This window comes from Embiotoca jacksoni, unplaced genomic scaffold, assembly GCF_022577435.1.
Source record: "Embiotoca jacksoni isolate LCO1_2020_lvr unplaced genomic scaffold, fEmbJac1.0.p SCAF_4, whole genome shotgun sequence".
Classification (NCBI taxonomy): Eukaryota; Metazoa; Chordata; class Actinopteri; family Embiotocidae; genus Embiotoca; species Embiotoca jacksoni.
In genome coordinates, this window is record NW_027185392.1 from 13,838,366 (window position 1) to 13,863,857 (window position 25,492).

Consider the following 25,492-nt stretch of genomic DNA (forward strand, 5'->3'; position numbering starts at 1 on the left):
TCCGATCACTTACTGCTGCAAAGCCTGTCTAGTTTTCAGTTGTCACATGGTTGCACAGATGCAGTTGAACTAAAATAACAAGGATGACAGATTTACCGCTCACTCACTTTATTGGGGATTTTTAAAAAAAAAAATGTTTTCGATTTCAAGCAAATTGTACAAAAGCAACCTTCTTTTCGAGCAGCTGCAGACTTTATCATCTGTTACCAGCTGATGTCAGATCCATCAGTCGGTTAAAAACTCTGCCTCTGTGTGGTAAATAATTCCATCTCGCTAGTGTTAAAGGGAGAATCTTTAACACTCCATCTCCTGATGGTGACATTCCTAAAAAAAAGTGAATGATTCATATGCACTAGAATAGATGAGAATAAAAAAAAAACAACAGCATGGTCCTTGTATGATAAGGAAAAACTAAATTTTCCACCTCATGGCTGAATGTCTCTGCCGACCTTCCAAGTTGCAGTTCACATCCATGTCTGTAGAGACTCGTATAACATAGGAGGAAGGAATTTGGTCAATAAAGCTCATTCTGATAGAACATAAAGTTGTAGCCATGACAGTAGACAGTGCTTCAGATGTGAATGTTGCTGCAAAAATAAATACAAATTGTAAAACATGGTATGCTTCACATACATCTTCAACCTGACGGCAGAGAAAATAATCACCACAGTTTCAAGTGGGACAAACCAAAAGAAGTATCGCCAATCACTACCTGACCAAATGAGAAATCTGGTCATAATCTCTGCTTCTGTTCCTGAGTTATGCCGTTGAATAATGGCTGGAAAAGTTTGAAGAAATGTCATCAAGGCACTCTTGAGATATTGTGCTCAGGAGATTTGGGTGGACAGAGGGACAACCCTAAAGCATCACCGTTCCCGGCGTGGCAACATGCCAACCATGTTTTTCTGCCAGCTTGACGAGTTGTTTGTATTTCCAAACAGTATTGCCGTGTTCCAAATGACATATGGCACACTAACAAATAGATCCCTTACATGATAGAACTCTTACTTGTGTTATGCTTGAATTTTAACAGGGTAGTGTAGTCTCAAACTGCATACCGCCGTTCTGCACTGACCGGATATAACCTCAGCATGTGAATGTATCACCCGCCAACATGTCTGCAGCGTTAATTATTTTATCCAGAAAAGAACATGTTTTCATTCCCTATGTTAACACGATCAACACACTGATGGCTTCTGTCCAACAGCAGTATGGTGGTACTTAGTGAAAAATATACACTTTACTGAGGTGTTCAGGAACAGGTGCAGCTTCCTCAGACGCCTTAATATAAAAATTCCTCCATGTAGCCAAGATGGCGACTATTTAGGGGGAAAAGTGTCCAGCGTCTCCTACTTATTTTTTGGAAAGTTTTGAGTGCAACATCCAGGTACTTCTAATACACTGCATGGTTTTGTACTTGACAGTGTAAATGCACTCATGAACTCAAATTAGTGAGTGTCAATACGGAAGTACGTCCTTTGGAACACAGCATATGTCTCACTTTTAATGCTATGAGAGAAAAATACTTTTAGGAAAAGAATCACCTGATTTGTTTATCAAGCGTAATGCTATACAGGCTACAACACAGTAAATACATTATCATGAAAGGGAATTTTGTTTTTTACTGAACGTATGATTGCACAAACAAATCTAGTAAATTAATGATGTGCTTTACTTTGAAATGACAGTGCTGAGCTGGTTAGCCTGACATACAGAACATTGCAGCTCGTTGCAGTTGAGCAAAAAACGTACCAGCAACTTAATCTTTGCACTTTTGCTCGTGTGTTTGGTCATGAAAAGGTTGAATCAAATTAACACAAACCTTGGGGGTTTTACCGCATTAGGTTAAGCATATTACTGTTTTGAAAAAACAAAAAAAAACATAAAACAGTTAAATACATTTTAAAACATTCTGCTTCATAACACACAAATGTGTATTTGCTGAAATAATGTCTGTTGTAGGCCTTTTATAGTGATTCTCGATGCATCAAGTGTGGGTTTTCTTATCAGCAATACTGACAACAAACAATCTTTCTAGCTGGCTGTTTGTCAGTTCTGGCCTGTCTGATGAACCACTTAACACAGCTAGACAACCAAATCTGTCCCCAGAAAAAGGACTTGAATGACTGCTAGGAGCAATCCATCACCTCTCCAAGCTTAGAAACTGATCCTGAATATACCAGACACCAACCAGTGCCCGCACTCACACACAAGCTACAAAGCAAACTGTGTCCATTGAACCGAACAGGCTGAAACAACATTTGGCATTTGGAAAATTCAGTAAGTAAGGTCTCTTATAATGAAAAGTATTAACAATGAGCCAAAGGCCACAGCTGTGAAAGGGGTTCCATTGTAATTGTAGTCAGAGGACAGCAAGTGTTGAACGGCTCTTTGATGACTAAAATATGTAAAGAGATCAGATCAAAGGTGACTGGAGGCTCTTTCTTGTCACAGCTGACTGTTTTTGCAGGGTCAGTAAGATATTCATGATCAGCAGCCACCCAAGCAATGACAGCGAATGATCAAACAAGCGCCTCCAAACCCCCCCTACAGACACAAACATACACAAATATGTTAATTCAGGCAGCCAAACATATGCACGACTAAGGTAGCTTGAACAAGAACTTCCCCACAAGTGAGTCATGAGTCTCAAGTGAGCCGCCCCTAATGCTTGTCATATCCCTTCCCTCCTTCCTCCCCTCATCTTCAACAACAGACAAGACACACAAGGGGAAATGTGCTGTGACACACACACACACACACACACACACACACACACACACACACACACACACACACACACACACATACACACACACACGGTACACGGTACACATTCATCAAGGCGACATGGGCAGATTTTCAGTGACACTCTGGAGCCCAGCAGGGAACCTCCCTGCACCAGCGACAGCGGTGGGCAGAACCGAAAGTCAGTCAACCATGTAGAAGCCCTTGGTCAATTATATAAGACAGTGATTATCAAACATATGTGCATGCAAACATACAAATACGCACATTTAGCCACACATACAACAGCAGATCAACAGCAGGAAAGGCCGACAAGTCTCTCGGTTGCCTTGCAGAGCAGTGCTGTAAAAGAAAATCTGACTGTTCCTCATTAAAGATCAAAAATATCTTTAAAGTTCCTTCTTTACTTTTTAATATCCAACTAGTGGCTCCACAGCTTGTATTCACTTAACAAATCTCTCTCTATTAGCAATCTACAGAAAGTTAAGTGAAATCAGAGTACATACAACTTCATTTCTGCTGTGGTGGCATCCCATTTGACAGACACAATCTTCTGTTTACTGTCGAGCACTAAAAGAGAAAGCTCCTTCTTCTTCTTCTTTCTCTTCTCAGTTTATGTAAGTCACTTCACAGCCCAGTTAAGCAGCATGTATTGAATGAGATTAGGGTGGAGGCAGGCGAGCCACATCTAGGAAGTATTTTGGTCGAACAATTAAGAGAAAATTCAACACAGAGTTGTATGTTTCAGTTTGATCAGTTACTTTAAAATCTTTTCTGTATCGACAGAGAAACAACACATGTACTCATGGACAGAGCCACTGCACGCACACACCTCCTGTAAATCCCCATTGGAGATTATTACTTAATCTCATTGGAGAGCTTGAGCAGTGCAGTCTAATCCTAGCGGCAGGCACAAGGCATCTGGTGAAGGGAGACTCCTGCAGTCGTGGAACCACCCTGCTATTTTACCTTCTGTGATGGTATGTCGGTGGTGATGTGGTCCACGTCAACCTCCTCCATCTCCCCCATCTTCAGACGACTCACCACCACTGTTCCTGCTGCGCACACACCATCAGATGACCTAAAGGGAGACAGGAAGAGAGAGAAAAAAAAAGATACATTCATTGTTAGCCTCTTTATTTAATCTGTTAAATAAAAAGTCTTCTCAGTTAAATGATCTTTTCCTCCAGCTAATACCCCTCTAAAGGCCTCAGAAATATTAATCTTCATGTTGGACCCCCCCAACTCTCCAAACCTAATAAGATTATTTCCAGCCTTGAACAGGTTGTGAAATCATAAAGCTTTTGGAATAAAAAGTGGAATCAGGACATGGATGCTTGCACTGCGGCGATTTCTCTCCCTTTTTTTTTTTTTTTTCATGACAGATTTTGCAGATGACTCTGCATGCGGAATAAAGCCAAGCCTGCTCCAGTGGGAAGTTGATAGGGATGAAGGAAGGAACATTTCGTCTAACTGTTCAAATGGTGGTCTAATAACCCGGGCCATGTGCCCTGACAGAGATAAAATTGATACTAGAGTTTTCATATCAGAGAGCCCGACCAATCACTTTCCCAATCATGGAGCCATGATTAAGGAGCTGATAGAAAATCTATAGTATTGGCAGCCAGACAGAGGCTCTCAAATGAAGAGAAATGGTCCCTGGGCATCACGGGAGCAAGTCTGATCACCTTAACAGACCCATCCCTAATGTGCTCAGTTCCACTCCAGCTGGAGAAAATATTGGATGCTGCGTGCCAGCCAATATTCTGGGGAGGCAGAGGGGGAGGGTGACACACCCCTGCCTGAGGAGGAGAGAATGCAAGGAGGGTGATGGCAGGAGAAAGGATTCTGTTAAGGCCAATCCATCTTTGTCGCATATAAGGAAAAAAAAAATATAAATGCACCCAAGAGAAGAGAGGGAAGAAGAGACGCTGAGGACAGGAAGCAGTGTGAGGGAATACAGGATAGGAGGCCTTGGAGCTCGAGGAGGGAACAGTGTCTCTGCAGAGGGACACTGGGAGCCTCAGTTAGTGCTTAATGCCTTACAGCAGTCTCCAAGCAGAGAAAATAACATTGGCTGGTTTATAAATCTAATCATTGTCCATTGCCAGACACCTGTCTCAGTGTTTACTCCTCTGCTCATCTTCCTGTTTCCTCCCGATCCTCATCACACCCCCTCCCTCCCTTTTTCTCTGTGAAACAGAGGACAGAAGCACGGTAAAAGAAAGTCACCCTGACTTTGAACAAACAGTATGTACTGACAGTGTCCCTCACATAATCGTGGAAATGGAGATTAACATGAATCACATTCAGTGATAGTCCTCCCAAGGCAAACCATAGGGGTTAGAGTGGCCCTCTACTTTTTGGATTGCTCCACCGCAATCCACTAATGAAACTCTCCATTTAAACAGACAGGGAGACCCTGTTAGAATTGCTTTGAGATAATTGACTTACAGTATGCCTGAGAGATATATTGTGATTTTGTTTGATTTGTAGCCAAACATGAACTCAGCGCCTGCTCAAATACAATCTATATTATTGTCTGTGAGTAGAAGGACTCTTACAGATGATTTGATTTAGCTCAATAACTGCACTGCCTGTTTACAGAACAAATTGTCCTAAACTCACGCACAAAAAAAGGCGGAGACTTCCTGACAGAGTGAGTGCTCTGTGCTCTGCAGAGACACACCTTTTCTTTTTTGAACCACAGTCTTTCAGCATGCACACTAACTGACCTCAATTTGACTTTGAAGGTTTTGATGAGAGCTATAGTTAAAAAAAAAAACAAAAAAAAAACTTCTGCTACTCCTCTTCCCTCCATTATTCCCTCCTATTCTACCTCTCTTTCCGTCTGTCTGAGCTGGCAGGGAAACAAATCTGCAGATTGTTCTTTGCTCACAAGCCCATCTTTTTTTTTTTTATCTAATTGGCCCAGGATTTCTTTTATGACAACACTTAATCAGACAGCTTTGTTCAAGTGACAAAATAATGAGCTTAAAATGTCCGCTGTGAATTTGGCACGATTCAAAAAATAATTAGTTATCAGGGAAGTGCCTTACATTTAACAGTTATTTTCTTTTGAAAGCCTGTCCTGCAATTTACAAATACATTTCTCTTCGTAGGAACATACACTGCAATTTGTTTTAAATAACTGATTTGTACAAAGAGGCTTGTGATGTATGAGCCATAAACTGTAAATTAAGTACATATACATGCCATCAACTATCTGCAGTAAACTATCTGCATAAAATAGACGTTATCTGCTGAATCAAACTTTTACTGAAATATAGCAGGAATGCTCCGTTTCATGGTAGACACAATCATATGAAATATAGTGTTATCCACAAATATACCCAAAATAAAAATGTAATGTTAGGGCGGACTTACTGGTTACTTACTTCCTGCTGAGATTCAATGAATTAGTCCTTACTGTAGAAACTGCTATATCATGCTTTTGAGATCATCATGGTTGCACTGTCTGTTCAAAACATGACCACAGAGAAATTAACACTGAATGTGACAGCCCTTAAACATCCAAAAGTAACAGATAACACCAGGGCAATGTTGCACATTTTAGCCTGAAATTAAACCAGAAAGACAGTGGAGATGGTGCTGAATGAAGGGTCTTTGAGACAAACATGTCAAACTTCAAAAAAACACATTTAGCAACCAAGAAAGAAACTTACTTTGCCAGTTTGGTTAGTTTGAGTAAATATGTCCAGCCTGGGGGCTTAGCTGGATTTATGTGTGTGGTGCTCTGTAGCAGAACCTGAGCACCATTATGTGTTGTGTTATCCACTGTAACACATTTACTGTTATTGTTTCCCCCCCATTGTTGTAAATACTATTATTACTATTATCATTATGTGCTGCTTTGGTGGTTCGATGGCAGCTGGTAAAGGTTGCTATTAGTGATTTTTTTGTTTTTGGTTTGGTGAAATGAGCAGTGGTGTGACAGGCTTGCACTGCAAGTGGTGCCCCGCACAAAATATGGAGACCCAGCACATTTAAAAGGATTGCTTTGTCCTGGTCTCTAAATTGAATCTGAAACCAGTTTGTATGCAACCTGTTGTTTCTCTAAAGAAGGTCTCTCCAACTTTTTTCCTCAGAGACCTACTTTGACAAAATCAAAGTGTCCAAGAGCTACTCGTGTTTGATAACATGCCTACTGCATTGCACACAACTCTTGTGTGGCCAAACTGGTTTTAAAAGTGTCAAATAAAGCTGATATAAGATTTAACCAGGAAAACCTAGTATGTCCCTTTCAATTGGGCCCCCCTGCCCCTCCTGAAAGCAACATCTGTCCAGGTCAAATCCTACTATATGACTGGGCCCTGTGTCAAACTACAGGCCTTTTATTTTGAAAAGACACAGCATTCAGCTAACCTGCTAGTTAATTTTGGTCTCTCACTCCCTCAGTGACTTACCCGCTTTATAGCTATGGCCCCGCTGTTGTGATCCAGTTCAAAACATAGTATTTATGTTATTTACCTAATACTTATGAGCACCCATTTCTTTCCAGCTCAGTGTGAGAGTCTCCGCTATGTGTTGCAGGCACGTTGCAGGTTGCAGTTTCTGTCTTCTGATCTCTGTGAGTTTCATGAATGGCGGAGCTCAACCTCTGCTGCACTGACGTGCATACAGGTAAAAAGCCACAGGTAGCTCGTGAGCGATGGGTTGGAGAGCCCTGCCTTCAATCGAGTAGAACAGGTGAAGGTTGTAAATGTCGACTCACAACAAGGATGATGCTGTGAAACCTTTTCAGAAAACTTGAGGAGTGAAAGTAATGAAGTGAATGCACTGCTTCTGCTGTTTGGTATACCAAAAGAAGGAGAGATTTGCAGAGGGACGCCAAGGGAGGGACAATTGTACTTAATTTTCAAAGGTCTGAATTTAACAGCCCATGGGTGGGGAAAGTTCATCAAAAAACTTCAAAGCAGCCATACTTCTGCGGTCGTCAGGCTCTTTTCTCTGTGGGAACCCACACAGAGGAAAACACCTGACAGCCATAGAAATGAAGAAAAACACCATTGGCTTTTCCCCTCACAAGGGCTTTTGCTTCAACTGAAAGAAACTAAAAATACCCAGCAGAACCCTTAAAAAAAACCATTCTGCTTTCCGCTCCGGATTTTGCCAACAGAAGATTGTCCTTCCGGACACCTTGCAGCTGTATGCTGCCTGTGGAATGGGAGTGGTTCGAGAAAACTAATTGCCACGATCCTACACAGGCAACAAGAATACTACAGCCTTCAAGTGCAGCAGTGGAACTGTGGATGGGAATCTTGACCTATATAAAGCTGGACGGGTGCGCTAATTATAGCACTGGCTAGTTTTCACTGAGGACAGATGTTAGAACACGGGACAGCAATAATGGAGAATGCCAGCTTTCGAAGTGATATTGCTGCTCCTGATTTTCATTGGTGATGAATGACACTATCATGTGATTCAGCAGTAATTGTACATTTTGCAACCAGATAACTGACTCAATCAATAAGACTGCAAAGCAGGCATTGTTCATAGAGCTGACCATAATCACCGGGAGACCCTATACTGAGCACTCTCTCTGGTTTGTCTGGACCACTTGAAGTGTATTACCAAAGAAAAAACTGCCCTGGTTTCCACTTGATGAAAGAGACAAAAACTACATATTCAGTCTGAATCAAAAATGTATGTAAAATAGTCATGTATTGATTGAAGGTTTGTAAAAATGTGATCTGAATTCAGATTAAGTATGCTTTAATGGCATTGGCATTCTCAGGACTTTTTACGCTTGAAGGTCGAGCAAGCAACACATTTTCAACCAAAACAAGCTGATATTACATCAGTGTGATCATCATGTAAATGTATTCAATGTTAAAATCTGTTTGTCTGCTGCAATATATCTGTCGTAAGCAGAATAGGAGCTATGTCAGTGCAAGATGCATACTTGTATATGATTTGGGAGTTTTAACATCCTATTTGTTCCACTTCCATCACTCACACTACTGTACTGTTGCGTGACGAGAACTATCTTTACACTACATTTACTTTTATGTCAGTGCTTAAACACTGTCAGAATCCGTCTGGGATAAGCATTTTTCACAGAAGAAAAAATAACTAGAAAGAATGCTGCTTCTTCAACCAATCACATCAATCCATACCACAGCTCGAATGTAAGCAGCCGAAAATTCTCATGCGACAATGTCTATACATTTCATGGAATTTTAAGAAAGTCAGATTGGGGAGAAAAAGCTGTAGATGCAGCTAAAGAGCACAGACAAATTAATGAAAACAATCCATTGTTCTATGTTAAAGGTCCCATATTTTACACTTTTCCCAGTGTTTTAGTTACAGTCTTGATATCCATAAAAAATATTTTTGTAGTTTTAAGCACCAAAACCATCTCAGGTAGTTTTACATCTCCACTCTGTAGCTTCTCTCTGGAGCTCTACTAAAAAAAGGCTGTTGTTTGTCTGTCTTTAAGGCCCTTTGATGTCAATGAACCTTTCTTATGATTGGCTGACTCATTTCTGAGAGACACCCAGGTCTACCACAGTTTTTTGTCGCTCTTGAACATCACCAGTTTAGCTACAGAATGAGCCGTTGGTGTTGTCTTTCACAAAAAAGGTTGTGCTGAGCCCTCAGCACAACCTTTTGACATATGACATGAGTTTGAGTTTGTGACATCACAAACTAACAGATGTCAATAAATCTTTTCACACTAGTTACTTCGGTGTTGTTAGCGAGAGTCGCTCCTTCTTATTAGTTTCATGACGGTCCATCTAAAAATAATCCCGTCATAAATTTGAAAAATAAGCTGAAAAAATTCCGCTTGGAATTAGCAAGACGGCTGCGGCCAAAAGCCAAACTCGAAGCTTCATAACGGCTGTTCAACAAACCAGTGGGTGACATCAGTGTTGGTTTCTGTTTGAATCAAACTAAACTGTTCAGCATAATTTTGTCACTCGCGAATGGAAAAGAGAACTAATGGGAAAGTCTTAATTTAACACTGCAAAACACATCAAATGTCAGGAAGTGGTTTTGGTGAGAATACGTCAAGAAACGGGACTTTCACCATCTGTGGTGTTTAACAGATCTACAGAAACCTAAAAAAACCCACACAAAAAACACTATAAGAACTGAGAGGATCCCTTTGATTTAAAGGATAGGCTCACATCTTTTTCAAGTCTATCTAAAAACAATATGGCTACGCCAATACGTACATTTAAAGGGTTGCTGAAATTGCTGATCGTGTAACACACACACACACACAAATTCTCTCTTCAATCAAAGTGATGGGGGATGGTCCGCAGTGTACGGAAGGTGCATTGAAATGTAATTTAAAGTTACAGGCTTTATGAAATTCCTTCTTTGTACTTTGATGAATAGTGTTTTCTCGCAGCAGAACAACAGAAAGGATGAATCTTGTACTAAGTACAAGGTTGGAACGTACGCTCATAACCTTTACAATTCAGACTGCATTAGTTTCCTATTAGCTTTAAAAATGCATTTTTGAACAGAAAAAGGACAGAATTTTGTTCACTATCACTTAAACTGAAATTGCTTTGGGACGAGACCATAAGGCAACCAATAGCTCAACTTCAAAATGCAATGTCAATCTGAGGACTGCCTTTAAATAGGCTTGGAAAAATGTGAACCTGTCCTTTATTATACATGGCAGCTGTGCCAAATAGTTAAAGTTGGATTTAAGAACCGTGTAAGAGCAAGCAGTACGAGTCAGTCTAATGGCAGAAATATCTTCCTTACTTACACTCTGAACAACATACAACAATGCTCATCATTTCTGTATCACAATTCAATGTAAAGCTATTTTGTGAATGTGTATAGTGTCACAAATAAGATGTGAGCGACCTAAAGGTGTCTGTGTTGTTCTTGTTCCTGCGTGCATACATTTCTGACAATGAAGATGGCTGGCATACATTGAGTGTGAAGTCGCTGAAAAGCTAAGTGCAGATCAATGACAATTGGATGAGCGTGGGTGGGGAAGACGCTTGAGTGGGAGAGGGCAGGGAGAGCAGCGACACTGAATGTACTGTATGCTCAGATGATGACCTTCATCACCACTCACTCAATAAATACTACATGATCAACTCCAAAGTGAGAAGGGGTCAAACAAAGTCAGCAGGCTGCACTGCAAAAAAACCACAAAAAAAAAACATCCTCACATATGCATCACATTCTGAGAAACCGAGGAGAAAATCACAGCCTGTTTAACGTGTAATGGCTTAGAGAGAGAGAGAGTAGATGCCCCGACAGAGTGACTGAAGCTTCACACTTATTTTCCAACAAACTGTGAGAGTGCTGACAAAATAGAGACTCCTTTCATCTCTCAAGCAGATGTTGATGTCCTTTAATTGCTCCTGAAAAAGAAGCCAATCAAAGACATATATCATCTGACAAACATACACATGCACTCAACAGGAGGCTGACAAGAAAGTGTTAGTGTTTGTATGATTTGTGCCTTCAATTTTATTGTATTTTCTCTGTTGAAAGCAAAGCAACCTTTGCTTGATGAGGAAATGTTAAGTAATAAAGGAATAGTGTGACATTTGAGAAATACTCTTACTGCTTTCTAGCTGAGATTTAAAAGGAAAATTGATACTTCTATCCTTCAGGCAATGTAAAAACAGAGCCTGAAGAGAGACAGCTTAGTTTAGCTTAGCATAAAGCTATGTCCAAGAGCAACAAAATCATTTACTAGAACCTGTAAAGCGCACTAATCAATATGTTTTATCTTGTTTGATTAATGTGTACAAAAATCAAAGTGTAGAAACAAGTTTGTGGTTTTAAGTGGATTACTTGCGGGACAATTTTTTTGTCTAGGTGTGAGGACTTATTGGAGTCTTTGCAGAAATACTTCTAATGGTCCTTGGCTACTAGCTATATATGCATGTATATACTTATCAAAGCCTACCAGAGAATGTTCTTGTGTTTTGTATGTTTTTGTAAACTACTTATGGGACATACTTATGGGACATGGAATGGTAAATGGTCTGTACTTGTATAGTGCTTTATCACCTTTCGGTCTCAAAGCGCTTTAACATGGTTTTCCCATTCACACACTAATGAGACAGATCACCATGCAAGGTGCTGCCATCAGGAGAACATTCACACACCGATGGTACACCATCGGGAGCAACTTAAGGTTCAGTGTCTTGCTCAAGGACACTTAGGCATATGGACAGGAGGAGCTGGGGATTAAACCACCAACCTTCCGATTAGTGTTCAACCCACTCTACTGTCTGAGCCACAGCCTCCCTTGGAGGAAAGGAAAGGATCAGAATGCTTTTTGTGAACAAAATCACAAGGGAAAAAAGTCTGAGGCTCTTGACTGCATTTAGCAAAAGAAAAAATATATTCCTGGCAGTGTATCAGCTAAACATATGGCTATTACAGCTGCCTTAATACGGAGGCCACAGTGTTTAATTAAGAGAACCTGACACATCTGCAATTTTCTGTATATGCTGCCTAATTTGATACTGAAGCTCGTTAAAAGAGTCCTGATAGCTTCAAAACCACCACGCCCTTGGTTTAATTCCAGCTGAGGACAATGCCTCTTCATCTCTTGTTGACTTCTACAGTGTGCTGTCCTATTTATTTATAAGAAAAGGTAATCACTATTAGCACTGCCTCCCTGTGATAATATCTGGGGCCGTATTAACAAAGAATCTTCAAATCCTCTCCGAGAGCTACTAACTTAGCCTAACATTGTTTGGCAAGGAGTCTTAGCTTAGGAGTGATTTAGGAAACTTCTCGGAGCAACTCTGAGCAAGGAAAGAGCAGAAACCCTTATCTTAGTGATGAGGTGTGGTTGACCCTGTTGCTAGGGATGACACATCTAGTGGAAACAAAATAAACTGCGTGCCAATACAAGGCTGTATCATTCTTAAGCCTCTTAGAAGTCCTCCTCCCTGCACATAACAGTTTTTCTCCTTAGGAGCTCTCTTAATGGCTAAGATGTTTTGTGAATACCTTTTATCTTTACAAGGATCTACTTCTAACTTTTAGAGGACATTCTTAGAAAATGTCACAACTCTAAGAATCCTCTTAGAATTTCGCCACTAGCCACAACTTTAAGTCCTCAGAATCTTTGTGAATACTTCCCCTGATTCACATAGAAAACACTTTACAAAAACAATGTCACAAACAGAATCACGAATATCATCTTTTTAACGCCTTCCACATACATTATCCACAAAGCAACTTGGCCACTGCCATATCTGCCGGACATCTGGTTGTGTTATGCAACTAGCGGCTCACGTAGCCTCAAGCAGATACCCGGAGTCAGAGATGAGGAGCAGGTTACAAAAGTCTGGTAAAATTATTTCTCTCCACACTCCGTTTTTTTTTTTTATGTTCAAACGGTAATCTTCTGCTCCAACTAATGCTGACTCAAGCAACATCACTTCAGGCAATTTCACAGATTTGTTGAAGCTCCCTCTTCAGCCACAAAAAGCTTTAAACAATTAGTTTTAGTTGTTTTTTTTACCCATGCAGTAAAGTTCAAGACTTTGAAAATCTTTTAAGATTTTGTTCCCCTTTAAAGTCTAAATTCTATTGATGTCTAAAAGAAGAAATGATAACACTCATTAACTCTTTTGTTTACTCACTCACGATGCAACAGTGGACTGTTTTCCATTTATCTGCTGGTATCTTTGAATGATGTGGCTTAATTGCTGTTTAACTTAATTTTATGAATTGAAAACTTTGATTACATTCTGATATTGTGCATTTAATTTCCTGCTTTCTGTCTTAAACCTTTGACAAAGCAACAGACTCTTTGCAACTGTATGTCCTTCAGGAGCCAGAAAGCACTTACACAACAGCACCTTTTAGCCTGATAAATACACTATGCAAGTCCTTTGATCAACATATCTATTGCTTGTGACCTTTGTGACACATTTAAAGGCGTCAAAACATCTACATTGGACAGCAATACAGCCAGGAACACATGCACACGAACTGTGCACACAGAGAGGGAAAGAACAAGAGAGCAATCTCTTGCTCTATGTGGCATGGAATAGTTTCTTTATACATCAACAACAAGCCTTCATTTGTGTCCAACTTTAATTTTGGGACTGTAGGGGAGTCCACATGAAAACAACACTGTGCATGTATGCGTGTCGTGACAGTGAGAGAGAGAGAGAGAGAGCGTGTGAGCTGCAGGAAAGCAGATGGAGTGTGAGAGCTACTGTTGCTAGTGGTGATTGCAGTGGCTTATTGACACAGGTAGGCAGTAAATGATAGGTGTGCTGTGCTCCATTGATTCTTACTGGCAGGGGAATTGAATGGGGACATAGTAGGAAGGCCTTAGCTCTGCACAGTGTTTTAGATGGTAAAACAACACACATACACCTGCACGCCCACAGTCTCCTTCACACAGACACACACACAAAGAATGACAGATGGGATTGGGTGAGTGAGCGTGTGCAGAGAAGCAGGCAGGGATGTTGGTTAACACACTCGGCAGACCCATAATCCATGGGGACTTTCTGGAGATGAAGGTAAAGAAACAAAAACAGAGCAGAGAGTTGAGAGTCTGTTACTTGAGAATGTTAATGAGTTGGAAGCAAAGTGCCATGTCTTGGCATTTGTCTCTTCAATCTTCAGCAAAGCTTTATGTTTTCCAACAGCCATATGTTAGTAATGTAATAACCAACAATAACATGCAGCAGATTTTATGCTCTCTTTTACCGGCTTCATTTTACCTTGAAGATTATTTAAAACTTTACTTTAGACAATGCAATGGTTTGTCACACACTATAGCATTAGTGTTGGCTGTATCACATCACATTATTATCCATTTAAAAACTTTAGGTAAAAACCTTTTACAAAATCCCAGAGAAGCCCTTCGGTCCAAATATTTTACAAGCATCTTAAAGTGCACTTATCATCTTTTAAATAATAAGGATTGTTTTTAATAAACAACCCAACTCAATGTAAACTTTAATGTTTAATACGCTGCATGCCACAATTATTTTCATTATTGATCTTCATCAATAAAAGTTTCAGAAAAGGCCAATCGGTGGGTCAAGAATTATCTTTGATGCAAGGGTAAGAAGTCGTAAGTATGACTAGTGAAATGTTAACAGCTTGTGAACTCATGTAAACACATCAACCTCTGTGAAATTTGACCAAACTCCATCTGCTGATTGTTTGATACAGTTAATATCTCTGGAAAAAAACAAACAGGTGAAACTGTTTATCGTGGTCACAGGTCAAGAATGACATTATATTCTAAAAAAATGTATGAAGGTTTTAGATTTAGTTAGATCTATTGTTTTATGCATTACTGGAGTAAAGCCTACTGAAGAGGTAGAAACACTAAGTCAGTACACAGTACTCCAGTTATGGTGTGCTGAGCTAGTTGGCGATTACAGTCGAGAAGCAAAATAATAATTAAAATAATAAAACTTGTAATCGTAATTGACTTGTTACGACTGAAATCAGGAACCAAAACTATTTGGGTCAGGTTAAAAAAAAAAGATCATAGTTTGGGTTAAAATAAGTATTATATTTATGTAGGATAGGTCTCGTCTGTGACATTAGTTGCATTACCTATATTACATAAATGGAACATGTTAAATTATCTTACCTGCGTTGCTTAAAAAAGGTTAACCTTGACTTTTGTTTTGACACGGGACACAAACAGTGGCCTCCTTAGTAAAACTGGTGTGTTTGAACCATCCAACCACCCTGACAAACTCCCTACGGAGACGTTGTCACTCTTTAACTACTCTATCTGACCTCTTCCTTTGATACTATGGCCACTAGAGGTTGCATTAAATGTAACTATGAGCTGCATTAAGCTGCTTGTACAGACGACCTATTCAGACACATTTTAAGGGAGTACGTTGTTTATTCATGTTCTCACTGGATTTAGGAGGTTGCTTGGCAACACAACTCTAATTGCGTTCTACCACTAATCAATCTATTGTTCGTTATATTCTCTCAGTTTTTAAATATGTCCAACTATCAGACTGTAAAGAGTAGAACATCTGTGTACAGTATGTTGGGGAAGTCTGTGTATGTGTTTTGTTTAATATTTATATCCTTCTGAAAAATGCCTCTGTGTGTTTGCTGAAAGTCTCTCAGATCCTATTTGCAAAGAGCTCAACAGGTAGTAAATACCCTTGCTCAGAAAACGCCTTCTCATAACTATATGAATACTGGAAAAGCGTGCTGTGCCAAATAAATAGCTTCTCCAAAATACTGACCACCAGGTAGTAGTTAATCTGAAATACATAATGGACAGTTTTCTCTGGTGTTGGTGCAGGATGAAAGGCCCTGTTATTACCTTTATCATAAAAAAGATGATCTTCTGCATAGTGAACATTTTTGGCACATAGACCGTCAGCCTCTTTGTGTAGCAGTATAAGCTGTTCTTTGTCTGCCATGTACTTAGACTGAGCAGCTATGTTCTGGGTTGAATGTTAAAATTAGCATGCTAATGCATAATCTTGGATATGGACAAATTTTACTCAACTGACGGCATGTGGCGGAAAGTTAGTGGAACATCAATGACATTAGGATCCAAAAGTCCAAATAACACATCTATTGGTGATCTAAACCAATCAAATGTTGACATATATTTTACTCTAGACCACTTTTCAATGCCTTAAGTGTAACCTACAATCCCTTTCAGCCAAATGTATTTTATTTTAGACCGCCAGAAGGTCACTGATCCACCAGAATGCCTAATATGTATATATATAGTTGATGCCTTTTTTTAATTTAATTTTACAAATCATTTTTCAGTTTAAAGCTCATAAAAGTCACGTGTAAAGATGGTATAAAAGCTACATCTACAGTCAAAAACTGAAACAAAAATATTTGCAGTGAGCAGACTGAGATCATAACAACAAGGTGAGTCTCAGGCCAACTCTCCCCAAGGTGCTTCGAGTCACTTTGAAAAAACACGATAAGAAAGGTCAGCCGTAACTGCTATCAAAACTTGCCTTTCAAATCCGGTTATGGCAGTCGGCACTGAGCTCACTTCCCATTCCCAGTAAATAAAAGGGATTTATAAGCCACATTTTATATATATTGACACAGGTCATTGGTATTGGAAAGTCAGGTAGTTAGCATTCTGCATAGGCTCCTTCTGAGGGTGTTAAAAAGACAGGGATCTGGTTCTGAAAAGTGATTTACGTCTCCCAGAAATATATGACCTAATGTGAAATGTATGCAAATAGTGGGCTATATATACAGTAATAATACCAGAACCTCTCTGCTTCTCTCTTTTATGTACACAAAAAGGGCAAAGAAGCCAAAATTTAAAGCAGAAATCTTTTTGTTTCTTTACTGTTGAGCAGTCGTCTCTCACTCTCACCCACTGTCTCTCAAATAAAAAAACAAATCAAATACAGTGCCATGGTGCAGTTTACTATTACTGCGCTAAAGAAACAAGATAAAGACTTGACCTTCACCTGAAATGAAGGCAATCTTAGTTTAGACATTACTAAACCATAAAGACTATTAAAAGAGGATTTAGCCACATCAATAAGCCCCTGTAGTGTGTGTCTGTGTGTTGTATTTCTATACCTCTACGTGTCTGTGTTAACACATAGCAATGTCTGAAACAACAAATTCATGCTCACATCCCATCTCCTTCTGCTCCCACACACATTTGAGTGTCCAGACCTGAGTGACCATTTATGCAAAATGCAGCTGAACTAAATAATAGAAAAGCACCCGTGCAGCACAACCCCACAGCGTCGCCTCGCTCACAGTTTACTACAAACAGTGTCAACATTATGAGTCAACATGAGCTTCTTGTTATGCTAATGGAGATACATGTCACCGAGGATATGCAGCATGCATGACTGGAGAAACACAAGTCCAATAGATGTGAGTAATTCTTGTTTGTTGAGATGCTTGAATTGGCGATGAGCTGGGAACTCCGGAGATATCCCAAGGTTAGGAGAATCAAGACACCAAAACAAATACAGCAACACAATGAGAATTAACCTCCTCTCGGTGGCGACACATTGTTCAACACATTTCAAACTAGATACAATTAAACACAAATTTGGGCAGTGCAGAAAAAAGGTTGAAACGTATTAACTTGGCAAGAAAAGTAATTTCTCACTTTTATAACCTAACTTAAAAGCTTTAAAAAAACAACAACTTTGTGGTTGGTGAAATATTTGTCATAGTTGAAAGCTGGCTTATAAAGATTTCTACTACGGGTTTATCCTGCATGCACATTTCAAAAAGACGAAAATAAAAAATACACTACACATACTGTATTTGCTTGTCAGTCCGATAAGCATACTGTTATTATGTGTATACTTGCAATCCTCGTACTTTACTTTACATAAGATTGATAGACTGTAGTGTCACATTCAAGAGCAGTGTGAGGACAGACTTTCAAAACATGAAAGGATCTGAAGAGTGTATCATGCAACCGCACTTGAAGAAAGTGTTTGTGCATACAGTAGTATGTGAAAGTGTTTGTGTATGTGTACTTACTATCTTTTACAATGTTTGCAAAATGCACATTAGTTACTCTACAGCATGAATAAATTAGGATAATTAGGAAACAAAGAAACAACACAATACTATTACAGTGCAGCCTGCAAGACAGACAAACATTTGATCATTTAAAGCTATTATATGCCTACAAATGAAAACTGAATTTCATCATTGAAGATTATATTAAAAAGCAAGGCACACGGGATATTATGCATGACCTCTCCTTAGAGCACACATTGGAGATGGAGCAAAAGGAAAGATTGCATTGCGCTCTGTTCACTGTCCCAGCAGGATGCTTGAATGATGGAACGTCACAATTTAATCTCAGGGCAAAAAATAGAGGAAGGCATACAAAAAAACAAAAAACAAACAAATGTGATTTTATACACTTACTCGCTTCCCCTCTTCTGTTTTGCCCTCATTATTATCCTCTGATTTCGTAGACAAGGGCTTGACATGAGCTGTGTCCTTAGCATGCCTCAGCATCACATTGGGCCATATTAAATCTCTCTTCTCCATCTTTGGCCTTTAACACCACATTTCATTTCGCATCTCTATGACCTATATGTGTTATGTTGTAAGGAGATGACCCACAGGAGGAACCTTTGAATGATTGATTTGGACTTAAAGATCTTAACGCAGCTCTGTTACCTGTTTAATTTGAAAGTTATGTTAACCGCTCTATACAATGATTGAGGCTTAGCCCTGATGTTCAGGCTCAGTTTATTGGAATTGGAATTACCCATGGCAGATAATTAAGCATCTTGTCAATAATTAAAAAAAAAAAATGTTCACAGTTTTTCTCTCAGTTCCATTTTGATGCCATGAAGCAGCACTGGCTGAAATAGTTATTTTCATATTCTGCCCATGAACCCTAATGCCTGGGGGATCTCACAGATTATGCAGAAGAACTGCGCAGAAAAGAAGCAGTTTTAGTATTGAAGGGAGAAAAATGAGAAAGCCATAGGTGCATTTATTTTAGCCCAACTGAGTGTATCCCCCCCTCACCCCCATTTTACATATGTGGTGTGTGCGTAAATAATAATACTCTGTATATACACGTAAGGGAAACAACTGTTTGGATTATGTAATGTGATGTAAGTAAACTCATTCCACCTGCATTAGATGCATTTTACGCACACACAAAAAAACACACAAAAACTTGCTTCCAACAGCCCTCTCCATGTGCAGACCACTGATAAAACATTTCCCACCAGCCGTATACTCAAAGGCCACGGCCTTAAGTGTCCTTTTGTCTCCCCCAAGTGCCTCAGTACATATGTTCTTCGATTCACTACTGCACTGATAAAACAAAGAGGCTGTAAATAAAGACATTTATACGGTTAATAATTATCCTCCTCCTTTCATTACCATTTTCTTCAGACTGAATATTCCTCTGGTTTAAACTGAGCATCTCACGGCTGCACAAAGAAAATTATAACATATGTGTGACTGTCACAAGGGAGGGAAGAAGAATCACCGCAGTGTAGTGAAAATAGCCCCACTGCTTTATATTTGGGGCACTTGCTGACCTATACAAAACAACAGTAGATGAGTTAATACTAAAAACTTACATTTCTTCATAGCTAAATCAGCATTTTGTGTGCATTTTATGGCAATGACGTGTCAAATCATTGTATCACGTAATATGATGTAATGAAAAATTTCCCTGGAGCATGAAGGACTCCCAAAGAAACGTTGTGCTTATGACAGCATCATTTAACCACACATGAATAACCTCAAACCCAAACACTAACGTTAGTCGAATCTTTACGTGACTGGAAGCAGCTCTAAAATATAACGGTTTATCTGGTGGGGACCAGCTTTTTGTCTCCAAATAGGAGGAGAGTCTGTGTGTGTGAAAAGATAAATGTCCCCACAGTCAGATAAATACAAGTACACACAACCATACACATGGTCACAGCCACAATCATTCTCCTGTATAACTGGATCAGATTGTTGATCTTTAGGCTTTTAGGTCAGGCTCAGATAGAATCAGTCACAGGGGATAGTGTGTAAGGGAGAGTTGGCTGTCTGAGGATAAGTGTAAGAATTGGGACGGGGCGATACTAAGGGGATACTCTGGGGTGGTAAAATGATATTATCATGATAGCAGGCTAAACTGTTACTGGTGGGAGAATAGAGAAAGGCTCTATTCAAAGGGAATGGATGAATAAGCCATGAAGCCAGGCAGCCGAAGCACTGGTCTGTGATAATGTAGTTTTGCCATGGATAAATCTTGGATGCACACGCATGTACATGTAGACACACACGCACACTAGCACAAGCATACAAATTAATATCAGAGTCAAATCTCAAACTGTGCTGTAGAACTGGGTCATAGAGTGCCTCTCCAAATGTGTGCATGAAGTTTCATAGATAACAAGATGTGCAAAACGGGATCTACAGAGAAGCCAACAGAAGGAGTGCGTGGGACAAAACAGAGCTGAAGTAGCAACATTTAAACTGGAGAGTGTGTCACTAATCTGGAATACACATGCTCATACTGTATATTTTTAAATACACCTGCATCCACTTCTTTTTATGGTGTAGGCACATAGACAACACTATTCAGTGATGGGGTGGGGTGGGGTGAAGGAGGCACATGTCTCTTTGTGGAGATAATAATCCTTCTCTCCATGTGTATACATAACATGCATTATTGAGAGAACTCTGCAGTGCTGTTTTCTTTGCTGCTCCTGTAGTACACTGGTTGTGTTGCTCGTCCTGGGTTCCCATTTAAACCATGCTAGATTTAGAATGTGCGTGCCTGCAGACTGAGCCAAACCCCATACTGCAGGGAGAAACAAGTACAATCCCTCTCAAGTTATTTAGTACGAAAATGTCTGCAGGGCTAGCAGATAAAAACTTGCAAATGTATGTCAATGGATTTCCTAATTGAGTATGAAATAAAAAATGTGACAAAATCCAATGACAATGAAATTTTATGAACAAACTTAGTTAAAAGTTAAACAGCTCATCATTAAATGACTTGTTATATAGCTTCAGTAAATATTCAGGTATGTATTGTTTAGCCAATTATGATAGTGATTAGCTTTTACAGTAGCTCCTTCATTCTGTGTGAGTAACTGTCACAACGAAAAACAGCAGGGAGTCCAAGTCCATATAACACACAACCAGAGAGGTGTGCAGGTACCAGGGCAAACGGCAGCATGGAGATCACTGCTCAAAGCCCTATATTGGGGCAGCATATTTAGTGTGGAGCAGGGTTAACAGAGACTTCAGATATAATGACTGCTCCATTAATCAAGAGTAATGCGGGACTAAGCTAAAAGCTGCAGTAATTACGTTTTAATTCATCATGAGTAGAACAATTATATGGAATGTGAAAAGTGACAACCTCACAGATAGCAGCAGTTTCTCAGCCCTTCACACCGTTTTAGCCTCTTTCAGTTCACTGTTTCTTACCACTCCAATCAACTTTGGGCCTCATTCACCAATATCTTTTTATCGAAGATTTTTCTTAAATTTGTTCTCAAGAAATGTCCTAAGAACGTCAGATTCATGACGTGTTCTTAAAACCCCGATTTGTTCACACCTGTGTTCTTAGACTGATGAATCCCGTGGTCCTCCTAAGTTGAAAGCACGTGCCAGTTGTTCTTAATTAGCATAAGTAAACACCCTGCCAATGCCCATAAAAGGGCATGAGACTGCAGGGCTGTGTGCACATGGAGACAGAAAGAGAGGGAGAAGAGAAAAGTTGAGAGAAACGTAAATAATGCTGAAAGACGGTGGAGCAGCGGACTCCCAAGAGGAAGACCAACTACAGCTGTTCTGAAGCAGGGGTTCTGCTGCAGGAAGTGAAGAGAAAAAGCGTTGTCATATTTAATAGCATAGCATAAGTACTGGATGTAAAATTTTGAAAACAAAATAAGATGCATGTGATTGGATTTCTCATTCAGTGAACGCTGTCAGGAGAACGCCGCAAAACCGATTATGTAAAATTAACCAGCAGCCCGCAGACTGTACACTCCTGCAGCAACACCTACATACCTGTCCTACATACCTGCACCCAGATCCAGTTCACCTGCCCCACGTCTGATCTCAGATCCTGGACATTCAGGAGCAAACAGCCCAAACACTGACAGTCTCAACACTGGGTACAATCCCAGAAACACTTCAAGAAAATCATTTAAAAAATTTAAATACACTAAAACGTCTTCGATTTTTTGTTTTTGTTTGTTTGTTTCTTTAATTGTATTATATAAAGTATCACACCGTAAAAGTTAAATTAATTTTAATTTACTAACAAGCAAATCACTGCTGTCAAACTTGGACAGCAAGTCTGCTGACCGGGCCTCAGATTGTTAGTGTAGTGTTTCTTCTAAACCATGATGGTTTGTAAAGTAATGAAAATAATTATAAAAATTATGAATTATGAAGAAATATAATTGGAGATGAAATACTATATTATTATACACCTGTTGAATTAAATTAAACACACTTAACAAATTATTTTGCACAAACATGTCAGCAGTCATTTGTGCTTAAGTGTGCTCTTGAGTGTGCACAGATTTTGTTCTTACCCAAGAAAAAAATCTCCAACAATTGTTCAGTATCCTCTACATACATTCAATTTATGTCATAAAACACTGGGCATAATGCAGCTCTTGTGTCACAGTGAAATTACAACAAGCACACTGTTGTTGTTGATGTATCTGGGTTTTCAGAGGCATAACTGCAGGCAAGAGAACACGGGAGATGCTGCAAAGTACATCTTCAAAACACAAATGCACAGACATGCGGCCAGGCAGACATGTATACACAACTGCATACAGAAGCACATATTCTCAAAATCATTCCAGCTATCTAAAACTTATTAATTTCCTTGTAGATTCCTCTGGTATTGAGTATTTACACTATTCCCTGTTTAGTTTTCATCTCAATCAGGAGACAAAATCTCACACAATAAGGCCATTCACCTTTCAGATTCCAGTCTTGATTATGTTTATTCCTATCTCTACACACAAACTGAGACTGCAGCTTTAAATCAAGACATTCAACAGTTTTTGTTTGTTTTTTCAGGCAAACTTTGCAGTGACCATCGGACAAACTTGTGCTAAATTTGTGTGCTTTGCAACCATATCATCAATAATTCTCTTAAAATTAGAAATTTGCTCGTTTCTGGTGGTTTTTTTTTTATGTAGCCATGCGTGTAGGCTGGTGAGTAACTGATATACCTCTGTGTTTTTTAGTTGTGTGAAAGCAGCAGGAAAGTATGATTTTCTCATCATCGCTTAAATGGCTTCTGGTACCAACAAAAGAGGCCGATCTACACATGAGCTGAGTTTATGTGTCCAGAACCCAGAACCCCACCCCCCTTCCTCCCACACACACACGCACGCACGCACGCACGCACGCACGCACGCACGCACGCACGCACGCACGCACGCACGCACGCACGCACGCACACACACACACACACCTACACCTTCAAAAAAAAAAAATGCACCAAATCCAATTTGTCGTGCCTTACAGGAAAACAAAAACAATCCGTGACGAACATCCAAACCAGGCACACATGAAAGTGAGCATGCAACATAAGAGAGGAGCTGAAATGCAAAGAATTCATGTGAATAAGGACTGAGCTTTGAGGCGGACAGCCTGGCAGCAGAGTCAACTTTACTGAAGGGCCGAAGTAAAAGCAAAAATCACATACACACAGTAGAGCTGGTCAAATACCAATTTCCTCTCCACATATGCTCAGCACCAATGTAAATCTAGAGCTTGAAGAGAAGTTGGTCAAAGTCATATTGGTTTTGAGATTCACTGAAAGGAATCCATCCTTGCCTCATGGAGATAAAGTAGTCCCACTTCCCGTTCTGCTGAGCGAAACTGCTCAAATTAACAGACTTTCTGCAACAACTGACAGACAGAGGATTAGAACATTGTATTAAAATGAAGCATTTGTTTCCATATTGGGCAGAATGAATTGCATTTCTGCCCATGTCAGTGCCGCAGCATCTGGGCTGCTTGGCCAGCAGAGCTAATTTGAACTGTGAATCACAGACTCTTCCACAGGTCAAACAGCCCAGAATGAATCATACATACTTATGAAAAGCTGCTCATCTTTGAAATGTTTTCTCACTGGATGAACCAACGAGCAAACGGCATATCAAATCAAGACAGTTTCCGTGGTCTGTCGATATGTGTTATGCATGCATCACTGACTGTCTATGTAGCCCATTCAAGCTCCAACACCACACCAGAAACAGATCCTCAGGTCACAAGAACTTTGTTTGAGTTTGTGGAGGAAAGATTTTAAATGTGGTACCTCTCATTGTTTAGTGCAGTACAAGTAACTCCAGGGTCTCCAACCAGTCGCGTATTAATTAGTTATTGTTCACATAAAAGAAGCTTATTCAGCTGGTTTGGTGAAGTTGAAGCTTTTGTTGTCAAGTAGACCACTATGTTACAGTACATAGCAATATACTGTTTATTGTGACCACAACAATAAACTTAAATAAACTTAAATAAAATTAAAGCTAATTAAATAAATCTCTACAATATTTACCGGCCCTTGCAATTTTGCAAAAATTCTTGCAATATTTCTGCAATAAACATCCGTAAAAGAAAAACTTTCAATTTGTATTGCAATTTTATTGTACTTTTTTACCCCCTTTAAAATCCCTCTGTTTACGTCGACAACGTGATTTTCAATAATCCCCCCCAAAAAATAATTTTGAACTTTTTCAGGGGCCTAGAGGTAAGATTAACCAGTAATTCTCAAGAAAAGAAAAAATATTAAAAAAGATAGCACAGTAACGGCAATCTCTTAATATTGAGGCAATTGTTGATTCTAGAAAACTGTTGTTTTTTTCAGTTATTAAAAAGCATCGTGCCAGTGCTGTGAGTACCAAGGGAGGACTTTATGTTATCCTCAGGAACAAATAAAACACACTCCACCAAACAACAAAATGAATGAGAAACACAACAGTGCAGTTTGATTTCAGGGGAGTAAAATGACAATTCTGTGCTGTTCAATAGTACAAACATACCCTGCACATAAAAGTGTACATGCACACACACACAAATGTGAAAACACACACAGGGGGGAGGGGGGGGCTGCAACCTCTATTCTTACTGCAGCTCGTATAGTCAATCGTGCAAGACACAATTATACCCAGTGACCTGGGATCACCTCCAGGAAATGAAAAGCATAACAAAAGAGAGTAGAAAAAGAAGGGAATAAAGAGAGAAGATTGCCAAAGGGGGCATATTTTCAGATACAACTATGAGTGTGAAG

At 39.6% G+C, this 25,492-nt stretch overlaps 1 protein-coding gene across 5 annotated transcripts in view; it reads right to left on the reverse strand.

Moving 5' to 3' along the window:
* The window catches only part of inpp4b (inositol polyphosphate-4-phosphatase type II B), a 137,735-nt gene that overhangs the window by 59,749 nt on the left and 52,494 nt on the right, over window positions 1–25,492 (reverse strand). For all 5 annotated transcript variants that reach the window (XM_069167184.1, XM_069167187.1, XM_069167185.1 and 2 more), the window contains one exon: window positions 3,718–3,829. In XM_069167184.1, the coding sequence (XP_069023285.1) occupies window positions 3,718–3,829 (112 nt within the window). The remainder of the gene's footprint in view (window positions 1–3,717; window positions 3,830–25,492) is intronic.